The sequence below is a fragment of the Typopeltis vanoorti genome, chromosome 1 (genome assembly GCF_054136105.1).
Source record: "Typopeltis vanoorti isolate ZY-2024b chromosome 1, IOZ_Tvanoo_1.0, whole genome shotgun sequence".
Taxonomy (NCBI): domain Eukaryota; kingdom Metazoa; phylum Arthropoda; class Arachnida; order Uropygi; family Thelyphonidae; genus Typopeltis; species Typopeltis vanoorti.
Window position 1 is genome coordinate 73,638,772 of NC_143549.1, and position 25,442 is coordinate 73,664,213.

The following is a 25,442-nucleotide window of genomic DNA, read 5'->3' on the forward strand; positions in this document are numbered from 1 at the left end:
CCTTGAGGGTACATGTCAGGAATTTGATGGTGTAATCCAGAATCTTAGCCTTAACATAATACACACTTGTTAAAATATTGATTATGCCACCACTATTGCTGTATTAAAAGTATTAATAGTATCAATATGACCATGTTGTAAATAGGATATAGCTTTCCTGTAGGGCTTTTTTTTACACTAGAGGTGAAGGCCAGTAGAATAATGATTGATCAAGTAATTATCACTTTGGCATACTGCTTGAAATTTAATATATGCTTTTCTCTCTCTCTGTGTATGTGTGTATACTCCAGATAATGACCATAATATGAAGGTCAAAACATCGAGAAATGAAAGTGATTATCCTTAACACAACCAGTTATAGTCTCCAGAATTTTCAAAATGAATTATATAGATGACATTTTTGAGATTTGGGCCTATGATGAAGATACATTACCTGTTTTTCTATAGCAAGCATAAACAACCTACATTCATGAATTAATTCCACCATGGAAATAGAAAAATTATTCTTCTTAGATATCCTACTCCACTCTTCTTCAGGCAAACTACTTCCATTTATCGAAAGCCTACCTTCAATGGATACCACATACAACAGCAATCTGCTTATCGTTCTTGTCAGAAATTTGGAATTATCTGCGCTACAACAACTACAGTAAGAATTTCTAAACATTAACCGATATATGAAATTCAATGGTTTCTCAGAGCAGACCACACATCTTTTTGATTCATATAATCCTAGCTCAAATAATAAGGAAACAACGAGAGTCCCTATTCCATACATTTTTCTGTCTGGCATCTCAAAACCAATGTCTAGAATTCTTCTTAAGTATAATCGAGTGGTTACAATCATTTTGGTCAACAAACTGTCACCATGGTTCCCATCTTCTAAAAATAAACATTTCCCTCTTGCACTTCCTGGCATCTAAGTTCCTTGTGATTGTCCCTGCCCTTACTTCAAACAAACTGGATGTTCAGTGGAGAAAAGAACACCAGTTTTATAACATCAATAGGAAATCTGGCCTTGCACAACATGAAATAGATACAGCCCACAACATCCTATTTTCTGAAACATGCGTATTCCATCATTGTTGTTATAAGTTCAAAGGTTCACTTAAAGAAAGCACCTAAGCCTTACTTTGTCATCCAAACTTGAATCGGAACAACTGCCTCTCACTTCTTATTCTAATCACACATCATTTAAGTTTTAATTAATAACTAATAATACAATGTTTCCTCAGTTATCTCTTTGCACTGTTTTATGTATAACATCATGCAGCTCTCACTGTTTCAGAAAATAGGATTTTTCAGAAAATAGGTTTCTTCAACTACTATTTGCATGATGATGGCCTGTGATTTTCAGGTCAAAATATATTGCTTTTGATTAAATATTATTTGCTCCTTTCCTTGGGTTACCATGTGAATTGAAGAAACCTTATCACACAAGTATCTCTAAAAGAACAGAGCAGCTACTACAATCTAGAAAATATAATGATGTTCTTATCAGACATCGAGCTAAGTCATTATAAACTATGGTTTATAATTACATTATAAACAAACTTTCATTTGTTTGTATTACCCTGGTTATGACAAAGTTTGGAAAAGAAGAATATTGCAGCACACTGCACTACACAAAAGGAAGTGGCTCACAGTGCAGATCACAAAACTTTTCATAGATACCTATAATGGCCTATTTATTTTTCTGGCTACTGGCTATGTTAGCGAGCAGCTGGAATGTTTCTTTGTAATCTGTACATATACATGTATATCTACAGATATACACGTATATCTACATATGTATCTGTAGATATACATGTTCTTCTCTGGTGTGCCTTGTTAGTTCTCTTAACCTCATCTCCATCCAAGGAAGTCTTTTGTCACAGACTAGACTTATACCTTATATGAAAGCATTGGATTATTATATACATTTCGACTTAGTTAAAATGGTAATAACTTTGATTTAATAATAGTTAGAACAACTGCTATTTACAGTTAACTCTCACTATAGTGTTAGATCCTGAATGAAGGAATCTTGCAAAGAAATCATTCATTCAGAATCCAACATATTAAACTTACAAAAAAAGAGAAATACCTGCACATCAACTAAAATTAAAAGTGAAACTTCTTCACTTTATGTATAAAATTTACATTCCTTATTTCATGTACGATATATTTAATCTATTGTGTTCATATTAAGATTTTTAGAGTATGTTTTATAAGAGGGATAATCTGACTTAATTTAAGCCCTCACTTAAGCTGTGTAAAATTAACTGTGAGTCATCAAATAGTTACTAAATAATAATTCTTGGAAGGTATAAAACTGTACATGTACAGCGTAACGCTGGCAGCAGTTGCTTATGCGGAACATATATTGACGCGAATTCTGGGAATACAAGAGCATAACAGCGTCGGGAAAAAGCAAGGGATGAACCCAAGGGGTGAAAAGATATGGGTTGTGTGCAAAGGGGACTGAGGAAAAAAGAGGGCTCTCTAAGGAGGAATATAAGGGGACAAACACTGTATCAGAAATGTCTCTTGTCATATCATTTTCCTGTTTGGTGACTCGGAAGTTAGCGGGAGTTCACGTAAAGGGGTGAAATGAAGCGTCTGTGCTAAGATAAGATGTCGGACAGCAGGCTTTCTTGAAAATCAAGAAGGATTCTACGCAGAGCAGAAGGTAAAAATTTCCAGTCCTAGCAGAATCAAGCCGTCGCTGAGAAGTCCCATCGAGTTGTTCCTGAAATGCAAAGATTTAAGTCCGTTTTCGGCAGAAATAATGAAGATAGCGTAACCCCCACGTTGCTGTATGGACAGCCAATAGACAAGAAGTAACCAGACGTACACGTGGTGCTGAAAGATGCAAAAAAAGTTCGGTAAGGTGAAATTACTCTATTTTTGTGTATAAAATTCATTAGAGGAGAGAAGATTGTTTGTGAATGTGAAATTAATAACAGTATTCTTGTGGACAATCTCTAATTGTATGTGATAGGATTAACTTAATGAGATCAGAATTGTGGATTTTAGTAACTGAGTAACATTAGAATGTTTGTTTATATTATCTTATAAACAGCATTACAGAAAGGAATTTTAATTTAACTTCATATCATGTGCTATCAATCCCAATATGCAGTTATTGTTTCGCATGCTTTATGACCTTTAATTAATTTAAAATATGTTAACCTCTTAACTCGAGTTTCATTTAGTATTGAGTCATAATTGAGTGTATGAATTTTGTATTCTGTTTAGATATTCCTAAACTTGTCATATTTACCTAAACCTGAGTCATGCCTGATTACGATTCCAAACTACCACTTATAAAAATAGAACCTATTTTGGCGGGAAGGATTTAGAAAGCAAATATATTTATAGATTTTGGTCACGACTGCAGTCTGAATCTATACAGCAGCATTAAAGTAAAGTATTGTGTGAGAACGGCTAAGGGTCTAGTATTGTCTCCCTGAGTAGGAACCTTTTCTACTATAGGATACTGACTGGCGCAGCATAATAAAAATTTGCCAGTATCTGAAGAGGAAACAGTCCTAGACATAAATAGATGTAAGCATATTAGGCCCAATATCTGAAAAGGAAAAATAGCAACAGAAAGATAGAATAGGAAGATATAAAGCAGTAAAATATAGAGAAAGCAACAACATAACTATAGAGCAACTGGTAGGACTTTAATTGAGTAATCAAGTAACAAACTCTTTAAGTATAAATCATATAAATAAAATATTTAACAATAGCAAACACCAACAAAGCAAACTCATTATGCCAATACCATAAAGTTCCAGAAAAAGTCTTATATCATCAATACTGTTCTAAAGGAAGTGCACTGTTACACCCTGATACCTTGAAAATGTAGAATTCCCAGTTATCATAGTGTAATATGAAGAGAAAATAAAATAAAACCCCTGTATAAAAGCTAATAGATGAATTATTTAAAAGAAAGAAAAATATTCTTGCATCCAAGTAAAATAAAATAAAAAAAAAAGTGTTTGAAGAACTAAATAATAAAAGAAGGAAAATATTACAGTTGTGATATAAAACAATTAGCTAAGTAAAACAGAAAAGATTAGTAATAAGAAATTGTATGCGAGAGGCTAGAGATTAAAATATTAAGTAAATTCTTAAAAATTTGGAAGGGAGATTAATTTAGAGGCTAGCAAAAGAAAAACAATAGACTATCGCTCAGGGTCAATTCCCGGAGTTGAGACATCGTTATGGGCTCGCCGACCAAAGCATGTTTGGCAGAAAAACGCCACCCTAATTGGTCGGTAAAGTTGAATCAAATAAGGGGCGGAGAAAAGAAATTAAAGTGGGTGCCGTTAGGAGTCAAGGTATAAAAGGGTTAGAAACCCCCCCCCCCAAAAAAGGCTTTCTCCAGGGATAGTTTCTTCACGAGCTTTTCGTATAGGTTTCACGTGGTTTTCCTGAGTGGTGGGATTGGAGTTATCTCCGTCGTCACAACAAGGAAACAAAAGTGAGCAGGATTTCGATTCCGTATTTCCTATGGTAAGAAACAAGGAATGCCATTTAGCCAAAGGTATTGTCTATGTGTTTCATCGTCCAGTGAAAAGGAAATCTGTAAAGAAGTCGGTGTCCACGTGATGAGTTTCACAGCCATTGTATAGATGATTCAAAGTGTGTCCTTAATTCAAGAACGAAAAGTTAAGATCGCGTAAGCACAGTTTAATACCAAAAGAACTTAGGAGTGACCGATTATAGGAGAGATCATACCAGGATAGTTCAATCGGAAAAAGGTAGAGGCCAATATAGAAAACTCAAGAGAAAAAGGTACAGTAAAATCTCGTGTTAACTGAAAATCGTCTGTAATTGTAATCATTATTCTATTACTGAACTGTTGAAGAGACTAAGGAAATTTATACTAGGACTTTAGTACATGACTGATTATAATGAAAGTATGCTTGTTAATGTTAATATTATATAAGTAATTATGTGTCCTGAGATTTATGCATGTGTTAACACAGTGAAAGGATAATTTAATTTACATAGTTTTGGATAGTTAAATAGAGTGAATTGATCACACATGTCCATGTGCTACAACATATAGCGTATATTCCGAGTAATATAGGGTTAACTAAGGTGTTAATTAGATCTAGAATTATACATATGATTGGATGTGTTGAATTTGTCATGGCGGCATGATCGCAATACCCATATAGGATCGTAGCCAAATTACTTGTGATAAGCTAATGTTATTTTGTAAATATTTTCTTAGTATTGAATTGAATTATATTAGAAATTGAATTGTACCATGCTAATGAGTTTAATAAATCTTTATTCATTGATAAAACAGTTATCTGAAATTGCTGCCCAATGCACCACTTGAAAAACGTACGAACCTAATCACGCGGGAAATTAATGTGTTAAGAAACGATATAAAGTGTCACGACTGCAATATTGTTTCACATTCAGACATATTTTAGTAATTGCTCCTCGTTTTTGTATTTTATATCTCAAACTGAATGTCCCAAAAGGCGCAGCATAATATAAATATTAGGGACACTAAGGGGAGAAATAACTTAAATATTTGTATTTTTGGGTGATATCTCGTGCATAGATAATAGTTGAACATAGATAAGCATAATTTCACTAGATAGGATAATAAATTGGGACACAACAGCACTATAAGCAAAAATTCTGCTTTGACAAACAGTCTTTGGTCCTTAAGAATTTCTAGTGTCAGACAAATGGAGTCATTATGTAAGTAGTATGCTGCAAAATACATTATAAATTATTAACTCTGAGAATAAAATTACTTTCTCTGTTTAGCAAAACCATTTCCTATTTAGAATTAATGCAGATCATACCTACCAAACAGTGCAATTTTCTTCCTTTGAAAATAAATAAATAAAATTGAAGTTTATTATTAGTTTAAATATATCAAATGCAAAATCATATAAGAGAGTACAATACCTGGCACAGAAGTATCCACAGAAGTTTCTTCTTTTGCTTTTTTGACTTCATGATCTGTATCTGCTTCTTCACTACCATCTGGTGGATCTGGTGAAGTGTCCATGGCACTTTCTGTGGGATGTCCATCACTACTACTCACAGATTTTGTATGATGGTCTTCATTAATTTTAGAGGTTTCATTTTCTGAATGTGATGAAACTGTTTCTGGAGAATCAGGATTTTCAAATGTATGATCTTGTGACACATTAGAAATTTCAAGTTCTGATGATGATGAAGATGAGGAAGATGAAGAAGAGGAAGATGATGATGACGATGATGTGTGAACAGTATGTGTAACAGTAGAGAAAACACTAGCAAAATTATCTAATGGTGGATCACCATTAATAACAGATGATTTAATACCATTTGTGTCAATGTGACTTGCATTGTTGTTACTGTCATCACTAAGAATATTGTTATCTGAAGTGTTTGAGGTAATTAATCCATTCACCATCATAGCAGTATTGTTATTATTTACTTCATTTTGCCTGGAGAAAATAAATTGTAAAAAAAGAATAATGAAGTCTCAGATAAATAAGTTAAACTTAATAAAAAAATTTAATTCCTATGAAAATAGCAAGAGACTCACTCATACATGTTTCCAAATTTATTTGAAAGGTTTCATGTTTAGGAACCCTTATAATTTAGGTACATAAATATTATCTTTTGAATTTAATTTGCTCTGAGTAATTTTTCAGCAAAGGCATTTTGTTATATTCATAAAAACAACAAATAATGATTCACAGCAATTTTTCAAAGTAAATGACCTAAATTAACATAAATGATGGCATATAAATGATGGCTTACTGTACCTATTAGCAGTCTGTTGAAACTGCACTTTGATATTTCTTCTACCATTAGTATAGCATCAACATGTCAGTGTGATCAACATTCATCATGAAATGATAAATACAGAATCATAAACTTTTTTGATCTTCTGACTCAAAATTTCCTTTTCCTCAATCATAGTATTAATCTGACATATCTAACACTCTCCAAATTCTGAAAGCCATTCTGAACTTTTTGATTTATCACTGAATATCAATATTCTGCACCACAACTAACCAAATAGTGAGGATGTCTTTCATAACGAATTTGAAGCCCACAGAAGTTAAATGGCTCAACTTTTCCAATTTCAATGACAAAGATGTAAGAGATGTTGAAATATTTACTGTAAGTAAAGACTTAACATATATTATCCATTTACCCACCAAAATACATAATACCATCCCATTGACAACTTGTTAACCAGTTCTTCCAAGTATACTGTATATATGACATATCTAACACTCTCCAAATTCTGAAAACCATTTCTGAACTTTTTGATTTATCACTGAATATCAATATTCTGCATCACAACTAACCAAATAGTGAGGATGTCTTTCATAACGAATTTGAAGCCCACAGAAGTTAAATGGCTCAATTTTTCCGATTTCAATGACAAAGATATTCAGACCATAATTTTGTATATCAAGTTTCCTCTACTAAAAAAAAAACTACTCTCAGCCTTGTAGCTTTAGGTAGTACATGTGGAGAATGACTTCTAATTTCTATTATTTTCCCATGATTAGCGTAGTGTAGTGTATCTCCACGATAAACACTACACTTGTTCCAAACGAGTTAATGAAATAACAGGTGTAACAAAGAACTTAATTTTCAAATCCATTAGAAATCCTTATCATGACCCATTATCAAAGTGTGCCAAGGTAATCCAGATGAAAAATTAAGCATATCACAAGCAGCTCAAAATAAAAACATGTATTCAGAGTAAAAATTTTAATAACATTAAAAAATTATATTTTTATGGTAAATGTGTGTTATTTATTGTATTGTCACAATGGCTGAAAAAAAAATATTCCAAATCACATTCTTCTTCTTCTGCAGCTTTCCCACTTAAGTAGGGGTGCTGTTTGTGGTGAGTCTTCTCCACAACTTCCTGTCTTGGGCTGTAGCCACATCCAAGGTCTTCATCCTCAAGTCCTCCACCACCATCTCCCTCCATCTCTTCTTTGGCCGTCTGTGCTTCCTCTTCCCCTGCAAATCCATCTGCATGACCTTTCTTCCCACATACTCTTCCTCCCTCCTCATCACATGACCAAACAATCTCAACCTTGCCTCCTGTATCTTTGCTCCTAAGTTTGTAACTTTCACCATTCCCCTTACATAATCATTTCTCAGATGATCCTTTCTGGTCACACTGCACATTCCAAATCACACTAAAAGAGTTAAATCCAGAAATTTCACCTCGTGTACAAATGATATTTGTGCAACACCTGCAATCTGGTTTCCATCTCCCTCACAACAACATGAAACCACTATATCACCTAAAATCAAAGAAGACCTCTTGGCATTATTCTTCTGCTCCAACTCCTGCACAGATGAGCTTGACAAATAACCTCCTGCTTTTTTTTTTTTTTTTTTTTGAAGGAGACAAGAGGCCAAAATATGAAGTAACATAACAAAAATTCTTATTCCGGTACCACACATGCTGCTATCAGTGGACTGTATCTGTATTTTTTTTTATAAAAATAATTTTCTTTGAAACGTAAGTTAAATCTGGTACAAATCTGCAGGGTTGTTTCCTGATTAAATTAGAATAACTTCTGTAATAAATTTGGTATGGAAAATAAGCAATAAAAAAGACAAAGACAATAGGAAGAAACACTGAAAATGGGAAGAAACAATGAAAATATCAACTGCACCTGAATGGAGAACCTAATGGGAATAGACAACATTAGCAAAGCTAGTATGGTAGGAAGTCAACTGAATAAATTTATATGGAATAAGAGAGAAATCAGTCAAAACACTAAACCAGCTGTATATAAGACAGTATACAAATCAATTTTAACTTATGAATCTGAGAAATGTTTTAGAAATAAAATACTTCATCAAAGACTGGAGACCACAGATAAGAGTTCTGAGAAAGATTAGGAAAATGGCAGTATATCATATTAAAAAAAATGGAGATATTAGGAAGAACTTGACATTGTTAGCATTCAGGAATGTGTTAGAGCTAATCTGAGGTGGTAGGTCACTTAAACAGAATGGATGAGGAAAGGATAGTTAAACGAGTGTTCTTTGCCAGGATGGAAGGAAAAACACCCCCAAAAAAAGAGACCAAGATTTAGGTAGATTGATACAGCAAAAAGTGGCTCAGAAAAGAGAAATATAAGATCTGATAATACTGGAGTCTTGATGGATAAGATTAATCTGGAGAAATATTGTTGATAGGAAGTTCGTAACGACATAACTTTTTCATATCTTACTATCATAATATCCTGTGCACTATTGAGGATATGTCAGGAATTGATGATGATGAGTCAAGTTTATTTTTTTAGATTTGGTTTCTAGTATTTCTTTTTTATTCTGATGATGCTGTCATGTATCTGAGAGCAAAACACACAGAGGTTTTGAAAAGTTTATTTTTCACTTGGTTAGAGTATAATAAAATTAGTTTAATCCTTTATCCAAGTGTGAGCAAACAAAGTTTGCGCCTGAAGTATCTTCAGGACTAGGGTAAGGTGATACAACACCAGGGCAACTCTCGTTGCAAAGGTGGAGAAAGCTACCAACACTCCTATCTCAGCATCTCCTATAATGCAAAACACATCTCCATGCGGATATGTCTAATGTTATGCATTAAGGGAAGGGCCACTACCCAGACTAGTTTCGACCTTTATTGAGGTCTCTTCAGTGGGAGCCAGGCCCTAGTGGAGATACCAGGCAGAAGCATTAGCAGATCATCTCTACCTATAGGAGTTGCCAAATGGTGTGCCACCCTTTTTTAATAAATTACTCTGGATTTAGAGAAAGATGTTGAAAGTTTATTTTTCACTTGGTTAGAGTATAATAAAATTAGTTTAATCCTTTATCCAAGTGTGAGCAAACAAAGTTTGCGCCTGAAGTATCTTCAGGACTAGGGTAAGGTGATATTGGTGTTGTATCACCTTACCCTAGTCCTGAAGATACTTCAGGCGCAAACTTTGTTTGCTCACACTTGGATAAAGGATTAAACTAATTTTATTATACACAGAGGTTTTTTTTTTATTATTATTATATGATAGAAATATTAGCTTAGAAGGAAATAATCTGAAATGAGTAGAAATGCTTATGTGCTGGAAGTTAATGTTGATGTTCTTTTTTGGTTTAACTGACACACTAATAACAAAATAATGCATTTATTTCCTTAATTGCTGATATTTTGCTGGGTTCCTACCCAACATCTTCAGAGCACAAACAGCAACAATTAGTTAATAGCAGGAACAGTTTAAAATTGTAACAAAAGCAAAGAACTAAAGTCCTAATTGACACTGCTTTAAAAATAAATAAATAAATATATTCTTAAATATATAACTTTCAGCATCCATCTCTAATCCAGAGTAATTTGATAATAAAGTGTGAAATATTTTTCTTACTTGTATATGGATAATATATAACTTCTCCATTACTTCAACCTTGGTATCTCTTCTGGGTCTAGCTCCCACTGATAAGACCTCAAAGGTCGAAACTAGTCTGGGTAGTAGACTTCTCATAATGCTTATCATTATACACATCTGAAAGAGTACTTTGAATTATGTGATACTAAGGCAATTGATGTAAAGTCATTAGCCTCTATATACAAATGACCCCAGTCTTTGCACATGAAGTTACTTCACGCAAAAAACATTGTTTTGCTTACAGTTGGAGAAAGGATTAAACCAAGAATATAATTTCTTACCATCTTAATTTCAATATATTCTTTATTTTCTTATTAGTGTATTGTGTTATGAATTAAACTGTTATTTACAAAAAAAAAAAAATTACAAGTCCTATTTTCAGTGAAAAGGCAAAGGAAAATTCCTGGATACAGTGCTCTCGTAAAAAAAAAAAAAAAAAGAAATTCAAAAAAATCTTTTTCTGACTCGGGCTCTTCAAGACATTATACATATATGATGAAAACAAACCAACACTCATTACTGCTGGGTATTTGCATTAAGACCAACAATCACTGTGAGTGGTCTTCATCCACTCTACTAAATAGTTCCAGGCAAAATGTAATCCCATCATCATAAAATTTCTGACATGTACCCTCAAGGGGTGTACAGGATATGATAGTACTACATGAAAAATTTACATCATTACTAACTTCCTATCTACAATTTTCCTCCAGATCAGTCTGTTACTTGTCAAGACTCCAATATTATCAGATCGTATAGTTTTATCATCTAAGGCACTTTGTAACGTATCAATCCACCTATATCTTGGTCTTCCTCTGGGTTGTTTTCCTGCCAACCTGGCAGAGAACACTTGTTTTGCTAATTTTTCCTCGCTCCATTCTGTTTAAGTGACCATACCACCTGAGATTAGCTCAGCTAATGCATTCCTGGATACTGACAATATCAGGTTCTTTCCTAATATCCTCATTTTTAATATGATATTGCCATTGATGCCATCTGTTCATGCCACTAATCTTTCTCAGGATTCTCATACCTGCAGTCTCTAGCCTTTGGTCAAGTGTTTTACTTCTAACCTAGCTCTCAGATCCATAAGTTAAAACTGGTTTGAACACTGTCTTGTATACAGCTAATTTAGTTCCGACTAATTTCTCTCTTATTCCATATAAATTTATTCAGTTGACTTCCTACCATACCAGCTTTGTTGATTCTGTTGTCTATTTCTATATTTAAGTTACCATCTTCACTAAAAATCATGCCTAAGTAGCTGAAATGCTTTACTTGGTCTATAGGTTTTCCATTCAAAATGCAGTTGATATTTTCAATGCTTCTGCCTATTTCATTGTCTTGCTATTGCTGACCTTCATACCAAATCTATTACAACAGCTATTCAATTTATTCAGGGAATCTTGCAGACTTGTAGGGATTTATTTAGAAGTATAACATCATCTGCATAGAGCAGAGCTGACATTAACATCTCGAATTTTGATATCACGTTTGATACCACTTTCCTTTATAATGTGACCCATATAGATAATTAATAACAGAGGGGATAATGTACATCCTTGTCTCACACCAGGTTTAACGTTAAACCATCTTCCTGTACTTCCTTCAATTCTAACTGCTGACTTACAACTCAAATAAAGACTACGTATTGCTTCATGTAATCCCTACTGACACCATACAACTGTAATTCCAGTGCTTCCAAATATTGGATCTTTCTCATAGAATACAGAAATTCATTTCAGAGAACCAGGTCACTATATTTATGGAAGAGTACAGCTGCTTTCATTTCAAACAGCTTTTCACAGGTTTATATTTGTGTGTAAGTCTTTACAGAACTCAACAAACAGTTAATGTTCTTTACATTATAAAAATTTTATGTAAGTAAAATATCTAAGCTACCTTTGATTTCTTCCTGCAACTAAGCAGTAGATTTATAATAAACTGAACACAGCATCTTCCTTTTACTTTTTTAATCTAATGTTAATCTTATTCATGAAAAGTTGTAAACCTATATTTGTATTAGTATCATATTCTGGCTAAGGGTTAAATGATCTGGAAACTCAGCTCTAGAGACTAAATATGGAACTTTATTTCAAGCTTGGTATAAGACCACCACTATCAGCTAGGTGGTAGTGGTGGTCCTTCACCTGGCAGTGCCATTTATCTACCAGCTAACAGATGTTCCCAAAAACACCCATGACGATGATAACTGAACCCAAATCGTGTTGCATGAAGAAACAGGCATGTTATCCATTTGGCTAGCTAATGTTTTTTTGTTTTTTTTTTCACTGTATTAAAAATGTTCTATAATCTGCTGGTTGGAGAAAAGATATACTAGCTACTCAGCTAACTCTACCAACATTCAAACTTGCCACAAAATTAAAAAGCATACTTAACTCATCCAAAGATCCCCCTTTCTTGTTTTGTTCACTCAGGGGATTCACAAAATCTAGTCTGCAACTTACCCTACATAGGAAAAACAGGAACAGAATTCTAATAGGAAAAGATGAACACAAATGACACACTGAATTCCTTCATTATGGTAAAACAGGACTTTCTAACCATGCATTGCACTCCAAATTTGTTAGACAATTAACTGGCGTCAGCAACAGATTATTCTTCTCTGTGTGTTAAGGCTTAAATACTAGATGAAACTCGATGAAAGTTTAATAGAATGAAACAGCACTGGGAAAGGAATGAAATTAAATTTAATTCTTCCAATATTTCGAATCAGTTACATGGACGAAGACTAGCCCTAACTAGGTGGGGGTGTCCTCTATGGTAGCTGATCTTCAAGATCAGTTACCATCAGCCTCACTTATAACTAGCTACTTTCATCTGCTCCACTAAAGACAAACTCAATCCTCTCTCAGTTCCAGGTGCTTATAGGGTTTCGTGTTCCTGCAAGTTGACCTAAGAGCAGCTGCTGCTCTTAATATCAGCCTAATTTGAATAAATATGGTTGCATAAAACTTCCCATAATATGGGAAACACTAATACTTCAATATCCCACTTTAGCTGCTAACAGTTAAGATTTATCCTCTACAGGTGCCCCACCTAGTTAGGACTAGTCTTTCATCCACGTGTTTCACTTAGTTTTTGTGTCACCTTTGCGTGTGTTACATCTGATATTGTACCCTCTGACAATGTCTCTGTAAATGATTCGAAATATTGGAAGAATTAAATTTAGTTTCATTCCTTTCCCAGTGCTCTTTCATTCTATTAAACTTTCATTGAGTTTCACCTAATATTTAAGCCTTAACACAGAGAAGAATGATCTGTTGATGATGCCAACTCCAGAAATAGTCCATCTAACGATAATGCTATGCAGTACTTCTTTTCCTTCAAATTAATCCCATGTGAAAAAGACTAGCCAGCTAGTCCTGATCTGCACAAAAAAAGTCCAAAATAGGTTCAATGCTTTTAAATAAACCTTATTGGACAAGTTGACGAAGTATAGCATCATATATAAAGAGGATGACAGTTTTAAATCTAGCAAAATATCAGCAGCTTAATAAAGTCCTTGGATTATTTTGTTTTTATGTAGTGATAAGAAAGAGCTTCCATAGCTAAGACCACTGCAGCTCAGTCAGTTTTGACAATACCCTTTGGTGGTTGGAAAGACCTACGCTCAAATCCCATCTGATATATGAACCTTTATAATAGGGTCTTTTCAAAGAAAGATGAGGTAGCTAGTCTCATATGGAGGTGGCAGGGTTTTTCATCACACAAACAGATAAAATATCCAGAAGAACACATGCAATTGACAGCAAGATAATATGCTATGACATGCAGATGGGATAAACTGACCTAACAAAGCATTAATTAGGTTTCATATGAATCAAGTTACTTGGCCATGATAGAATAAAGAGCCTAACATACAAGGGAAAATGGAAAAGCATTTAGCAGTTAATACCATGGAAAAAGTTACAACAGGAATATTAAATCAGTGCTTTTAAATGAACCTTATATGGAATAATATGGAGGACAAACCATCTAATTTCAGAACTCTAAAAAACAATTTTCCAATCACTATATTTTACACTCTTCTTTTATACCATTGACTTCTCTCACTGAATTCATGTCAATGTGTAAACATAATCTAATATAAAAATAGCTGTTGAAACAGGATAGGAGATGAAAATTAGTATCTGAGACTAGAAATGGCAGCAAAAAGGCCCAAAAGAAGGAAATGATTTGACTTTTTATGCAAACTGACTTAGTAGACAAAAGTATAAAGAACTTATTCCATATATATATATTTCCATATTTAATTTGTTCCATACACCAAGTAGAAAAAATGAATTACTTTCATGGTTTCACTGTTGAAAGTGCAACTAACTGTTTCCTCACTAAAACAATTTTAATTCTTTTAATATGCCGATTTTCATATAAAAAAAAAATCAGCAATTGCTAGAAAGTCTTTCATGAAGATTAAAAATATCCAAGATGTATTATTTTTAGGTGACTTCCACCCACAAAAGACTGAAGTCTAATGATTTTATTTTTATTAATTTTATATTTGTTTTAGAGATGAAATTAGCAGAAATCACAGGATGGATCAAATGACAGAAGCTTACTTAATATGCCCTTGTATCAGACCCAGTCCAAAGACTTGGAGCTTTCTAGTGCAACCACTTGGGATTCTCTAAACTTTTCCATGGTGCTTATCCAAAGGAATGCAACATAGGTGAGCAGATCCCCTGTTAAACAGTATTGTTGGAATCCATACTGGTAGTCATTTATTAGTTGAGCACTTTCAAGATAGCATAGAAGTTGGGTGTTGATGGTTCTCCCCATTACTTTTAGAGAGGACTGCAGTGAGAGACAGATTGGGTGATACTTTCATGAAAAGGATCTGTCACCCTTCTTGGGAACAGCTTGGACATGGGTTAATTTCCAGGATGTAGGGTAGATGCCAGTGAAGTAAGAGAGCATAAAGAGGTGAATGCCAAGGAGGGAATAGTGGTAATGTGTTTATGTCAAGAGACATACAGGAAGAATGCTATCAGGGCTAGGGAACTTTTTTCAGGGGATCAGGATTTTTCTGATCACTTCCTGGTGAAAGGTCAGAGGAGGCATTGAGTGTTGGGTGTCTGGAATGGTTAGAGAACATTTACCAAAATTATTTAGGCAGGCAGTATGATGCCAGGAGATTGGCATTTTCTGTGAGTAATGCAATAGACCCACCTGAGTGCAGTGTTGGACAAAGTTTGTGGCCAACTGCTTTGGCTAGAGATATGCAACTGCTATTTGGACACGATGCAAGTTTCTTGCTTTTGGCTCTTTGGAAATCAGTTTTTGATTCATTGATGATTTTCTTGCAACTGATTCAAGATTTCGTGTAAATAGTGAGATATGGCAGAGTTCTTCATAATAGCCAGTTGCGGTATGTTTGATTCTTAGTTTGCACAGCCTTGCTGCACCTTTTGAAGAACCAGGGCTTACTTGGTGGATGGGAATTTAGTGTGGAATGGAGAATATGTGCTTCCTTTACAGAGAGGATTGCTTCAGTGATGCATTCAGTACATACACTTGGGTTGGAAAACCAAAAGCAATAATTCAACCATAGGAACAAGGCATAGAAATCTCAGAGGTTCATTTCACTTGGCATTCTTATAATGCCAAATGACTCTTGGTTGAGAATGATTGTGTGAGTGTGCTTGGTGGGGAAGAGATAAGCACAAAGTTGTGGTCTGAATTAAAGGGAGTACAACCCTCACAGTATATTTGGAAGGATTGCTAGTGAGGAAGAGGTCCAGAGTGTTTGGAGAGTGGCTGGGATGATCTGGTACTTTGATGGGCATTTGCATGAGGTCATTTGTGATTGCAAATGTCTCAGCATCTCTATCTGCTTGGTCTGTACAGTTGGAGAAGCAAAGTCAATTGATATTGTGTACAATGAGATCACCAAGGAAGATAACCTCACTGCTAGGAAAACTGGAGTTAAGGACATCGACTTTCAAAGAGAGGAAAACAAAGAGTTCTGAATGACTGGTGGCATTGGGAAAACAATACAGACAGCAAATGAATTTGACAGTGTGGCAGAGAGATTTTCAGCCAAAGTCGATCGTGATCAAGAGATTCTAAGTTAAATGCTTCCTGACATAGTATGTTAGAGTGAACATATGCACAAATGCCACCCTTGAGCCGAAGAGTGCAAATTTTGGGGAAGTTCAGATGAGTATTGCTTGAAGAGTCTGAAATTTGGGTTTCTGTCAGGAAAAGCACGCAAGGCTTTGCAGACTGCAGAGCCACCTATTTTTGTAAAGTGGATCTGAAAGTCTGTGTGGTTTGAGGCTGATGAGTGGCTCATACACATTCCCTATGTTACAGTATTTGAACTTTGGTTTTCAAGTTGACTATTATCACTGCTCAGTTTTCACACTAAAATTCCTCTTTTGTAGTCTATCTACCATGTTTCATCATTGCTTTGTCATTTTCATTCCATCCCTTTTTTTTCCCTTTGTTTGCAGGTCCGAAGCAGTGCCATCTGGTTATTTTGCTGCAGTCAAAACAAATTTTGGCATTAGTGTGGCAATCTTTTCCTTCGGCAAATTGTCACTTTTGATGCAGAAGTTGAGGATAATGCAGTCATATTTTTTGTTTTCTGCCCGAAAACAAAAAGCATTTTTAGCCATCATGCTAGATGGAAAGTTGTCCGTAAACAAAGTATTATTATTATATTAGTATTATTATAGTATTATATGTTACAAAGGTGTTTGTAAACAAAGCACCTACAATTCATTTGGGAACCAGAGCTATTCATGAAAAATTACCTTCAATAGAAATTACAAAAGATGCCATTATCATTACATTAACTCTGTAAACTCTTAACTATACCCCCTCTGTCCAAAAAGAAACCAAACTTTTCGAAAATAGTGGTGCCACCACCTGTTGTATCTTTTTGCTGTTGAAAGCGGCAAACTTCATTAGTGTTGTGTCAACTGTTTATGACATTTGTTTCATTAGAAGTGAGTTTTAGTGCCAAGAGTAACAGTGACAGGAAAGGCTGTTTTTCTGACCATTTTGACGAATGGTCGGAAAATGTGTTTCAAACAGATTCAAAGTGATCGTGAGATGCTTGAGGACGAAGAAAAGCTGGGCCGTCCAAAAACTGGACTGAGCGAAGTTAACATCCAAAAAGTGATCGATTTCATCGAAGAAAACCCGAAATCGTCCATAAGATTGATTGAAGATGAATTGAGATTCGAAAATCAACTGTGCACAAAACATTTTGACCAAGAGTTTGGGTCTTCATAAATTGAATTCGTGATTTGTTCCCCACAAATTGACTGACGACTAAAAAATGTATCAAATTGAACACTGCAAGGACCTCATTAAAACCGCTCGTAAGGACTCAAATTTCATTGAAACGATTGCTATTGGTGACGAAATGTGATGTTTTGAGTATGAGCCTAAAACAAATCACCAGAGTGCTGAGTGGAGACTACCAAAAGAGGGGCATCCGAAAGAAAAAAAAAGTCGCTTGGAGAAGTCAAAAGTAAAGACAATGCTGATTTGTTTCTACGATTCCAAGGACATTATCCACAAAGAATTCATTCTTCCTGGCCAAACGGTCAATGGTGAGTTTCATCTCGAAGTTTTGAAGTGATTGATAGCGAGAATTCGTCGTGTATTTGTTTCTAGATTCCAAGGATATTATCCACAAAGAATTCGTTCTTCCTGTCCAAATAGTCAATGGTGAATTTTATCTCGAAGTTTTGAAGTGATTGATAGTGAGAATTCGTCGTATACGGCATGAATATCGTGATGTAAGCAGCTGGTCACTTTTGCACGATAATGCACCATCTCATCGTTCGAACATTGTGAGACAGTTTTTGAGCAAAAACTAAGTTTGTGTGTTGGATCACTTGCCATATTCACCCGATTTAGCACCCTGTGACTTCTTTCTCTTCCCCCAACTTCATTTGCCGATGAAAGGAAAGCGATAAAACACCATTGAAAAACATTCAAGGGGCAGTAACCACGACCCTCAGCAGTATCCCAAAAAACGATATAAAAAACTCATCTAACGAATTAATTGGCCGTGCCAAACGCTGCATCAAAGCTGAGGGAGAGTATATTGATTGAAATAAATGATTTGAATAATTATAATTGACCTGTGTTTTATTTTCTGTCAAAAGTTCGGTTTCTTTTTGGACAGAGGGTGTATATACAAATAACATCCATCCATGCTTAGAACACTTGACACATTGCTTAGGGTGATGAACTTCCCTTAAAATCCTTGACACTGTCCAGAGGCAAGCAATTAGGCTCATAGATTATCCCTTTCTTACAGATTCATTTCAACCTCTATCTCATAGACAGTGTTTCGGCACTGTGTTTATTCTACAGGTTTTTTCAATGGTCACTGTTCTACTGAACTGACAACTATCATTTCTCCACTTTCTGTTGTGTCTGTTAATACAAGAGCAGCAGCTGCCCAGCATCCCTTTACTGTGCAACTGCGAATATGCTGAACCTGCTTCTCTTCTTCCTTTTTGATTTCATCCATCTCTGTCCTCTGGAACAACCTTCCACATGAAGTATTCCCAAACAACTATATCCTGCAGCTCTTCAAAAAATACCAATAAACTTCTATCTCAGGCCTCATCTGCACCCCACACATAGTACTGATTTGCTTATAGGTATCTCGACCTCTATATATGGAATCAATATTAAAAAAAAAAATAACAAAGTGAAGCATCAATGGAAAAGATGATGAACTAACAGAAAAATACCAATATTGACATAACTAGGATTACCAAGAAGCAAAAAAGGCTAGATCACTTCAAATATTATAATAAAGCTATTGATTGTGGTAATATGGATCAAGGAAAAGGAGTAACTGTAATAAAAATAATAATACTTTAAACACCAAACAAACTTCTTGAATGTGAGGGAGGTCAATCTCAAGTAGAGTATTTTAGGCAAATTACAAAGTGTTGTTCAGCAATCTGGTTATATTTTATAACAAGATGACTGATAACAAAATACCGCAAATGCATATAATCATTTTTCTTGAGTTAATAAAAGCATCTGACAGAATGCCATATGATGAGGTATTCACTTGAAATTAAGGAAAAATAGGAATAGATAGAATGTTTGAGTTGGCTGTGGTTGGTTGAGAGATATACAAGATTTTTTTTTTAAATGTGGGAGCAGTATCTAAAAAGGAGTAAAATGGCAACGTGTGCTACTGGGTTATGTTGTTGGATCACTGTTGTTTAACAGAATACATGTTGACAATGTAGCTCAAAATTTAACGGGAGATACTTTGCTGTTTGCAGACAATGCCCAATGACAACTATGGGAGGATGATAGAAGATTGTGATTTGACATCAATTCAGGAGGATTTGAACAGCTCTATAGTGGATAGGCAAGCATGCATATCAGTTGAATGTTGTCAAGTGTAAAGTTTGGCATCTTATCAAGAGAAAATAGAATGAATGTATCACAGTGGTGCAAATGTGCCCCAAGGCTGATAGAGGATGATTTTTTTTTTTTTTTTTTTTTTTTTTTTTTTTTTTTTTTTTTTTTAATGCGGCTCCACCACAAAGATAGTACAATAGTGCCATAGGTGAGCTAAGGACTTTTCTTCTGCTTTTATTTATTATCATTTTATTTTATTTATTGATTGATATTTTTATTTATTTCTTGCACAGTCTTCTCTAGAGACCAAACTTTTTTTCAAGCCACTTTTTGGCCTTCACTAAACAGGGCTATGGTCTCACACTGGGCAAAGAAATTCATCTCCTGCCATAAAACCATCACAACCAACATGCCCATGATGGGATCTGAACCCACAGTCAATTGGCTAGAGAGTAAATACACTAACTACTCAGTCAACCAAGCCAGCAATCCCTGAAGATTTATCTTAAATAAATAAAAGTAAACTTTGGCAAATTCACAGGAATAGTTGTGAAAGACATTTAGAGAACTGCTACCATACTGGGGAAGATACTGACAAGTAGGAAAAAACATGATAGTGCTGTTTAAAGTAATGAACAGAATGTATCCAGACTGCTGTACATTAATCTGGTCCTGAATATCCAGGAGATAAAGAAATGCTATAAATGAAACATATCAAGATACACATTGAGTATGTCTTCCAGTAAAAAATCAAGTCTTCCTATTATTTTTGTACAACTAAATTAAACTCAAAATGGAAGGAGAGGAAAAACAAAATTCAGTCACAGGAAACTAGAACATAATGCTTTATATCTAAGTGAAATTTTTCTCAGAGAAAAACCTCGGCATCACTTTCAAAGACAGCTAAATTAGCCTAACAGGTAGAATGTTACCTATATTCAAAAAATTCATTTATAGGAACTCAGATATACACAAATTATTATAAGCAATTTTTTGATAATACTTACGATGGTGATCTTGGTTCTACAGTACTCACCACTAGAATATTCTGAAAAATTAATATTAAACTTAAACTTAGATTATGTTTAATAATTTTCTTCTACATAAACACAAAATACTGATCAAGTCTCTCTCTCACACACACACACACACACACACACACACAGATTTCACAAATGAAAAATATGTGCAAGAAAATAGAGCATGAAATAATAATTGAAATAATAATAATAATATAAAATGTATAAATGACAAGAGAAACCTATTACAAAAGATCTAATCATTAACATAATATCAGAGGCTACAAAAAATGTGATATTTAAGTAGTGTACACCAAAAAATTAATTAGCAAGTAATTTATATCCTTCACCAACTCTAGTTACTTTTTTTGCATAATTATGGTAACACACACACACACACACACACACACACACACACACACACACACACACACACACACACACACACACACACACACACACACACACACACAGACATTTTGCAAATGTAAATGTGTGCAAGAAAACAAAGCATGAAATAATAATAATATAAAATGTATAAATGGCAAGAGAAACCTATTACAAAAGATCTAATCATTAACATAATATCAGAGGCTACAAAAAATGTGATATTTAAGTAGTGTACACCACAAAATTAATTAGCAAGTAATTTATATCCTTCACCAACTCTAGTCACTTTTTTTTGCATAATTATGGTAACACACACACACATTTTGCAAATGTAAATGTGTGCAAGAAAACAAAGCATGAAATAACAATAATATAAAATGTATAAATGGCAAGAGAAACCCATTACAAAAGATCTAATCATTAACATAATATCAGAGGCTACAAAAAATGTGATATTTAAGTAGTGTACACCACAAAAATTAATTAGCAAGTAATTTATATCCTTCACCAACTCTAGTCACTTTTTTTTGCATAATTATGGTAACACACACACACACACACACACACACACACACACACACACACACACACACACACACAGACATTTTGCAAATGTAAATGTGTGCAAGAAAACAAAGCATGAAATAATAATAATATAAAATGTATAAATGGCAAGAGAAACCTATTACAAAAGATCTAATCATTAACATAATATCAGAGGCTACAAAAAATGTGATATTTAAGTAGTGTACACCACAAAAAATTAATTAACAAGTAATTTATATCCTTCATCACCTTCAGTCACTTTTGGTAGATAATGATTAAGTCTTAGATTAAACTCAATTTCTGACAGACAGTGGATAAGAAAAAAATAAAGTACAGTGAAAAGGCATGGCATTATTTCACATATTAACTGTACCCCTATACTTATTTATTAAAATCTCACCTGTTTTCTTTTTTTGTCTCAGCAGTGCCAATTATGTCCATGTGGTACTTTTCCAGTTCTTCTGCAAGTTTGATTTCCTTTCCATTAATACTCCTTATACATCGGATTTATTTATCTTCTAGATGCTGAGTTAAAGTTTGTTCCAGTAGCTGACTTTCCACTGTTCGCTCTGATTCCCTGACTGGGCAACACTCCCAGTCGGCATGATGTATTTGTGATTTAAGCCAATTAGGGAGCACAATTTGGTTGGCTAAGTCCCAAATTGCCAGGTTATCCTTGTTCATTCAGTACCCAGTAGATACCTACTAATGGGGTACATCACGTAATAGACATTAGGTCAGAAACCCCAGTCAGTTCTCCACATTCCTTAAAGGTGATGTATAGGTCTCCTGCCAGTTATTTGGCTTTGACTCTTAAACAACCTTAAGCTACATATAAACATTTTCAAATTTGCCTTTATCAAAAAAACATACTATAATAAAACAAAATATAATTTTGAATTGGTTAAAATGCACCATTTTGAATTTAAAAGTGTAAAAGAGGCAGCAAAAGCTATAAGATTTATTACTGGAGCCACTTACATTTAAATTAAATGTCTTTATTTGTAAAATTTTCAGTTAAGTTTCATAGCCATTATCAATACAATTATATGAAAAACACACAAAAGAGAACAATTCAATTGAAAGCACGTGATATTATGTGCACTATCAGCTGCAGGAAAATAGCTCTATTTGCATTAAAAAAGCTTTAAGATGCGAGTCTGAGGTTAAGAAAACAAAATGCAAATTAGCAGAAATCAATAAAACATATAACAGCAGCAGAATAAAAAGAAAACTGAAGTTGGTATTGAAATATTTGCAATATTTCATTCTAAAATTCTACTGTGTGACAAACTACTAAAGAAAATAGTTTAGGAAAACAAATCTACCTACTGATTAATATAACTGCTAGTTGTCAAAGACAGCTTTAACAGAATAAAGTTTTATCAAGTCAATGCCATATAAAATGAAAAAAACAATTGGCAAGTAGACAAAGAATGAACTTTAAATTCCAAGAGCATTAAGATTCAGCACGAGTTGCCTGAGTATAGCTACATAAAGATACAAACCCCACTGAGTAGCTTGCACATTCACCTTTTAATTAGTACTTTTGATAAAGGATTTTACTGGCCTGGCAAATGTTTCTGAACTACTGGTTCTTATCAGAGTAGCCTTGAACAAATACAGAATACCATGATATTTGTATGACTGAACTCTCGACTGGAATTCAAATTTGAATCAATAATTTAACTTCAATATTTCAAACAATAAAAATTGAAACTTTTATAAATGCTCACATTATAAATTGACAGAAAAATAATATTTCCAATCCACTATCCTACACCAATTACTTAATAAGTGCAACTAGATAAGCAGGAGAACTCCATAACATAAGAAATGTGTGGATCGAACTAAACTTTTGACCTGACCTGATGCACAATCCTTCATTCCTGGAGAATAACCTGAACAAATAAAGTAAATTGAATAATGTACTTTCGGTGTTCAGTTAATCCTGCACAACTATCATAGTAAACTAATTAAAGACTGTGTTGGCTGAGAGGTTACAGGAACATAAATCAGCTAGTGGAACAGCCTTAACAAATTATTTCTCTCTAGTATATACTTCAACTTTGGAAGAACTGCGAAAATACTATGATGACATAACTGGTGATGGTGAGATAAATACTTAAAATGACATGTCACTTTAATTATCAAATATAAGATGATTTCAGGCAAAGAAGAAGATAAACAGATCACTATTATTTATTTTTGCCTAAAGTACCCATCAAAGATGCCAAAAGGCAGAGGAATGAACATCATCAAATTCCTGCAATGTACCCTCAAGGGGTGTACAGGATATGATAGTACTACATGAAAAATTTACATCATTACTAACTTCCTATCTACAATTTTCCTCCAAATCAGTCTGTTACTTATCAAGACTACAACATTATCAGATCAACCTATATCTTAGTCTTCCTCTGGGATGTTTTCCTGCCAACCTGGCAGAGAACACTCGTTTTGCTAATCTTTCCTCGCCCATTCTGTTTAAGTGACCATACCACCTTAGATTAGCTCTGCTAACGCATTCCTGGATGCTGACAATGTCAAGTTCTTTCCTAATACCCTCATTTTTAATATGATATTGCCATTGATACCATCTGTTCACGCCTTTAATCTTTCTCAGGACTCTCATATCTGCGGTCTCAAGTCTTTGGTCAAGTGTTTTACTTCTGACCCAGATCTCAGATCCATAAGTTAAAATTGTTTTGAACACTGTCTTGTATATATACAGCTAATTTAGTGTTCCGACTAATTCTCTCTTATTCCATATCAATTTATTCAATTGACTTCCTACCATACCAGCTTTGTTGATTCTATTGTCTATTTTCATATTTAATTTACCATCTTCAATAAAAATCGTGCCTAAGTAGCTGAAATGTTTTACTTGTTCCACAGGTTCTACGTTCACAACGCAGTTGACATTTTCAACGATTCTGCCAATTTTCATGGTCTTTGTCTTTTTATTGCTGACTTACCTTCATACCATATCTATTATAACAGTTATTCAATTTAGTCAAGGAATCTTGCAGCAGATTTATTTATAAGTATAACATCGTCTGCATAAAGCAAAGAGCTGACATTAACATCTCCAATTTTGATATCATGTTTAATACCACTTTCCTGCATAATGTGATACATATAGATAATGAATAACAGAGGGGATAATGTACATCCTTGTCTCACCAGATTTAACATTAAACCATCTTCCTGTACTTCCTTCAATTCTAACTGCTAACTTACAACTCAAATAAAGCCTAAGTATCGATTGATATAATGCCCCATTCACACCATATAACTGTAGCGTATTGAATAGCTTCTCTCTTAACACCTTGTTATATGCCTTTTCCAGATCGACAAAACTTAAATGCAGATCTTTGTTATATTCCCATGCTTTCTCAACTATTTCTCGTAAAGTGAAGATCTGATCCTGACAGCCTCTATTTGGCCTGAATCCAGCTTGTTCTTCACCAAGCTTTTCTTCCACAATTCTTCGCAACCATTTTTCAAGTAGTATACTTGCATAAATCTTATCAGGAACACTCAGTAGAGAAATACTTCTGTAATTCTCACATTCAGTTTGATTTCTGTTGTTATATATGGGTAATATGAGTGCTCTACTCCAATTATCGGGAATTTCTCCCTCTGTCCAGACCTTTTGAACTATGCAGTGAAGCCACTGTAAGACTTTTATACCACCATA

General features: G+C 34.3%; 1 protein-coding gene across 2 annotated transcripts in view; it reads right to left on the minus strand.

Annotated features, from left to right (window-relative positions):
- LOC150110089 (uncharacterized) overlaps positions 1–25,442 on the minus strand; it is a 196,522-nt gene that overhangs the window by 75,157 nt on the left and 95,923 nt on the right. For both annotated transcript variants that reach the window (XM_090391262.1, XM_090391271.1), the window contains exons 5-6: positions 20,792–20,832; positions 5,932–6,458 (exon numbers count right to left, since the gene is read on the minus strand). In XM_090391262.1, coding sequence (XP_090247388.1) covers positions 5,932–6,458; positions 20,792–20,832 — 568 coding nt within the window. The remainder of the gene's footprint in view (positions 1–5,931; positions 6,459–20,791; positions 20,833–25,442) is intronic.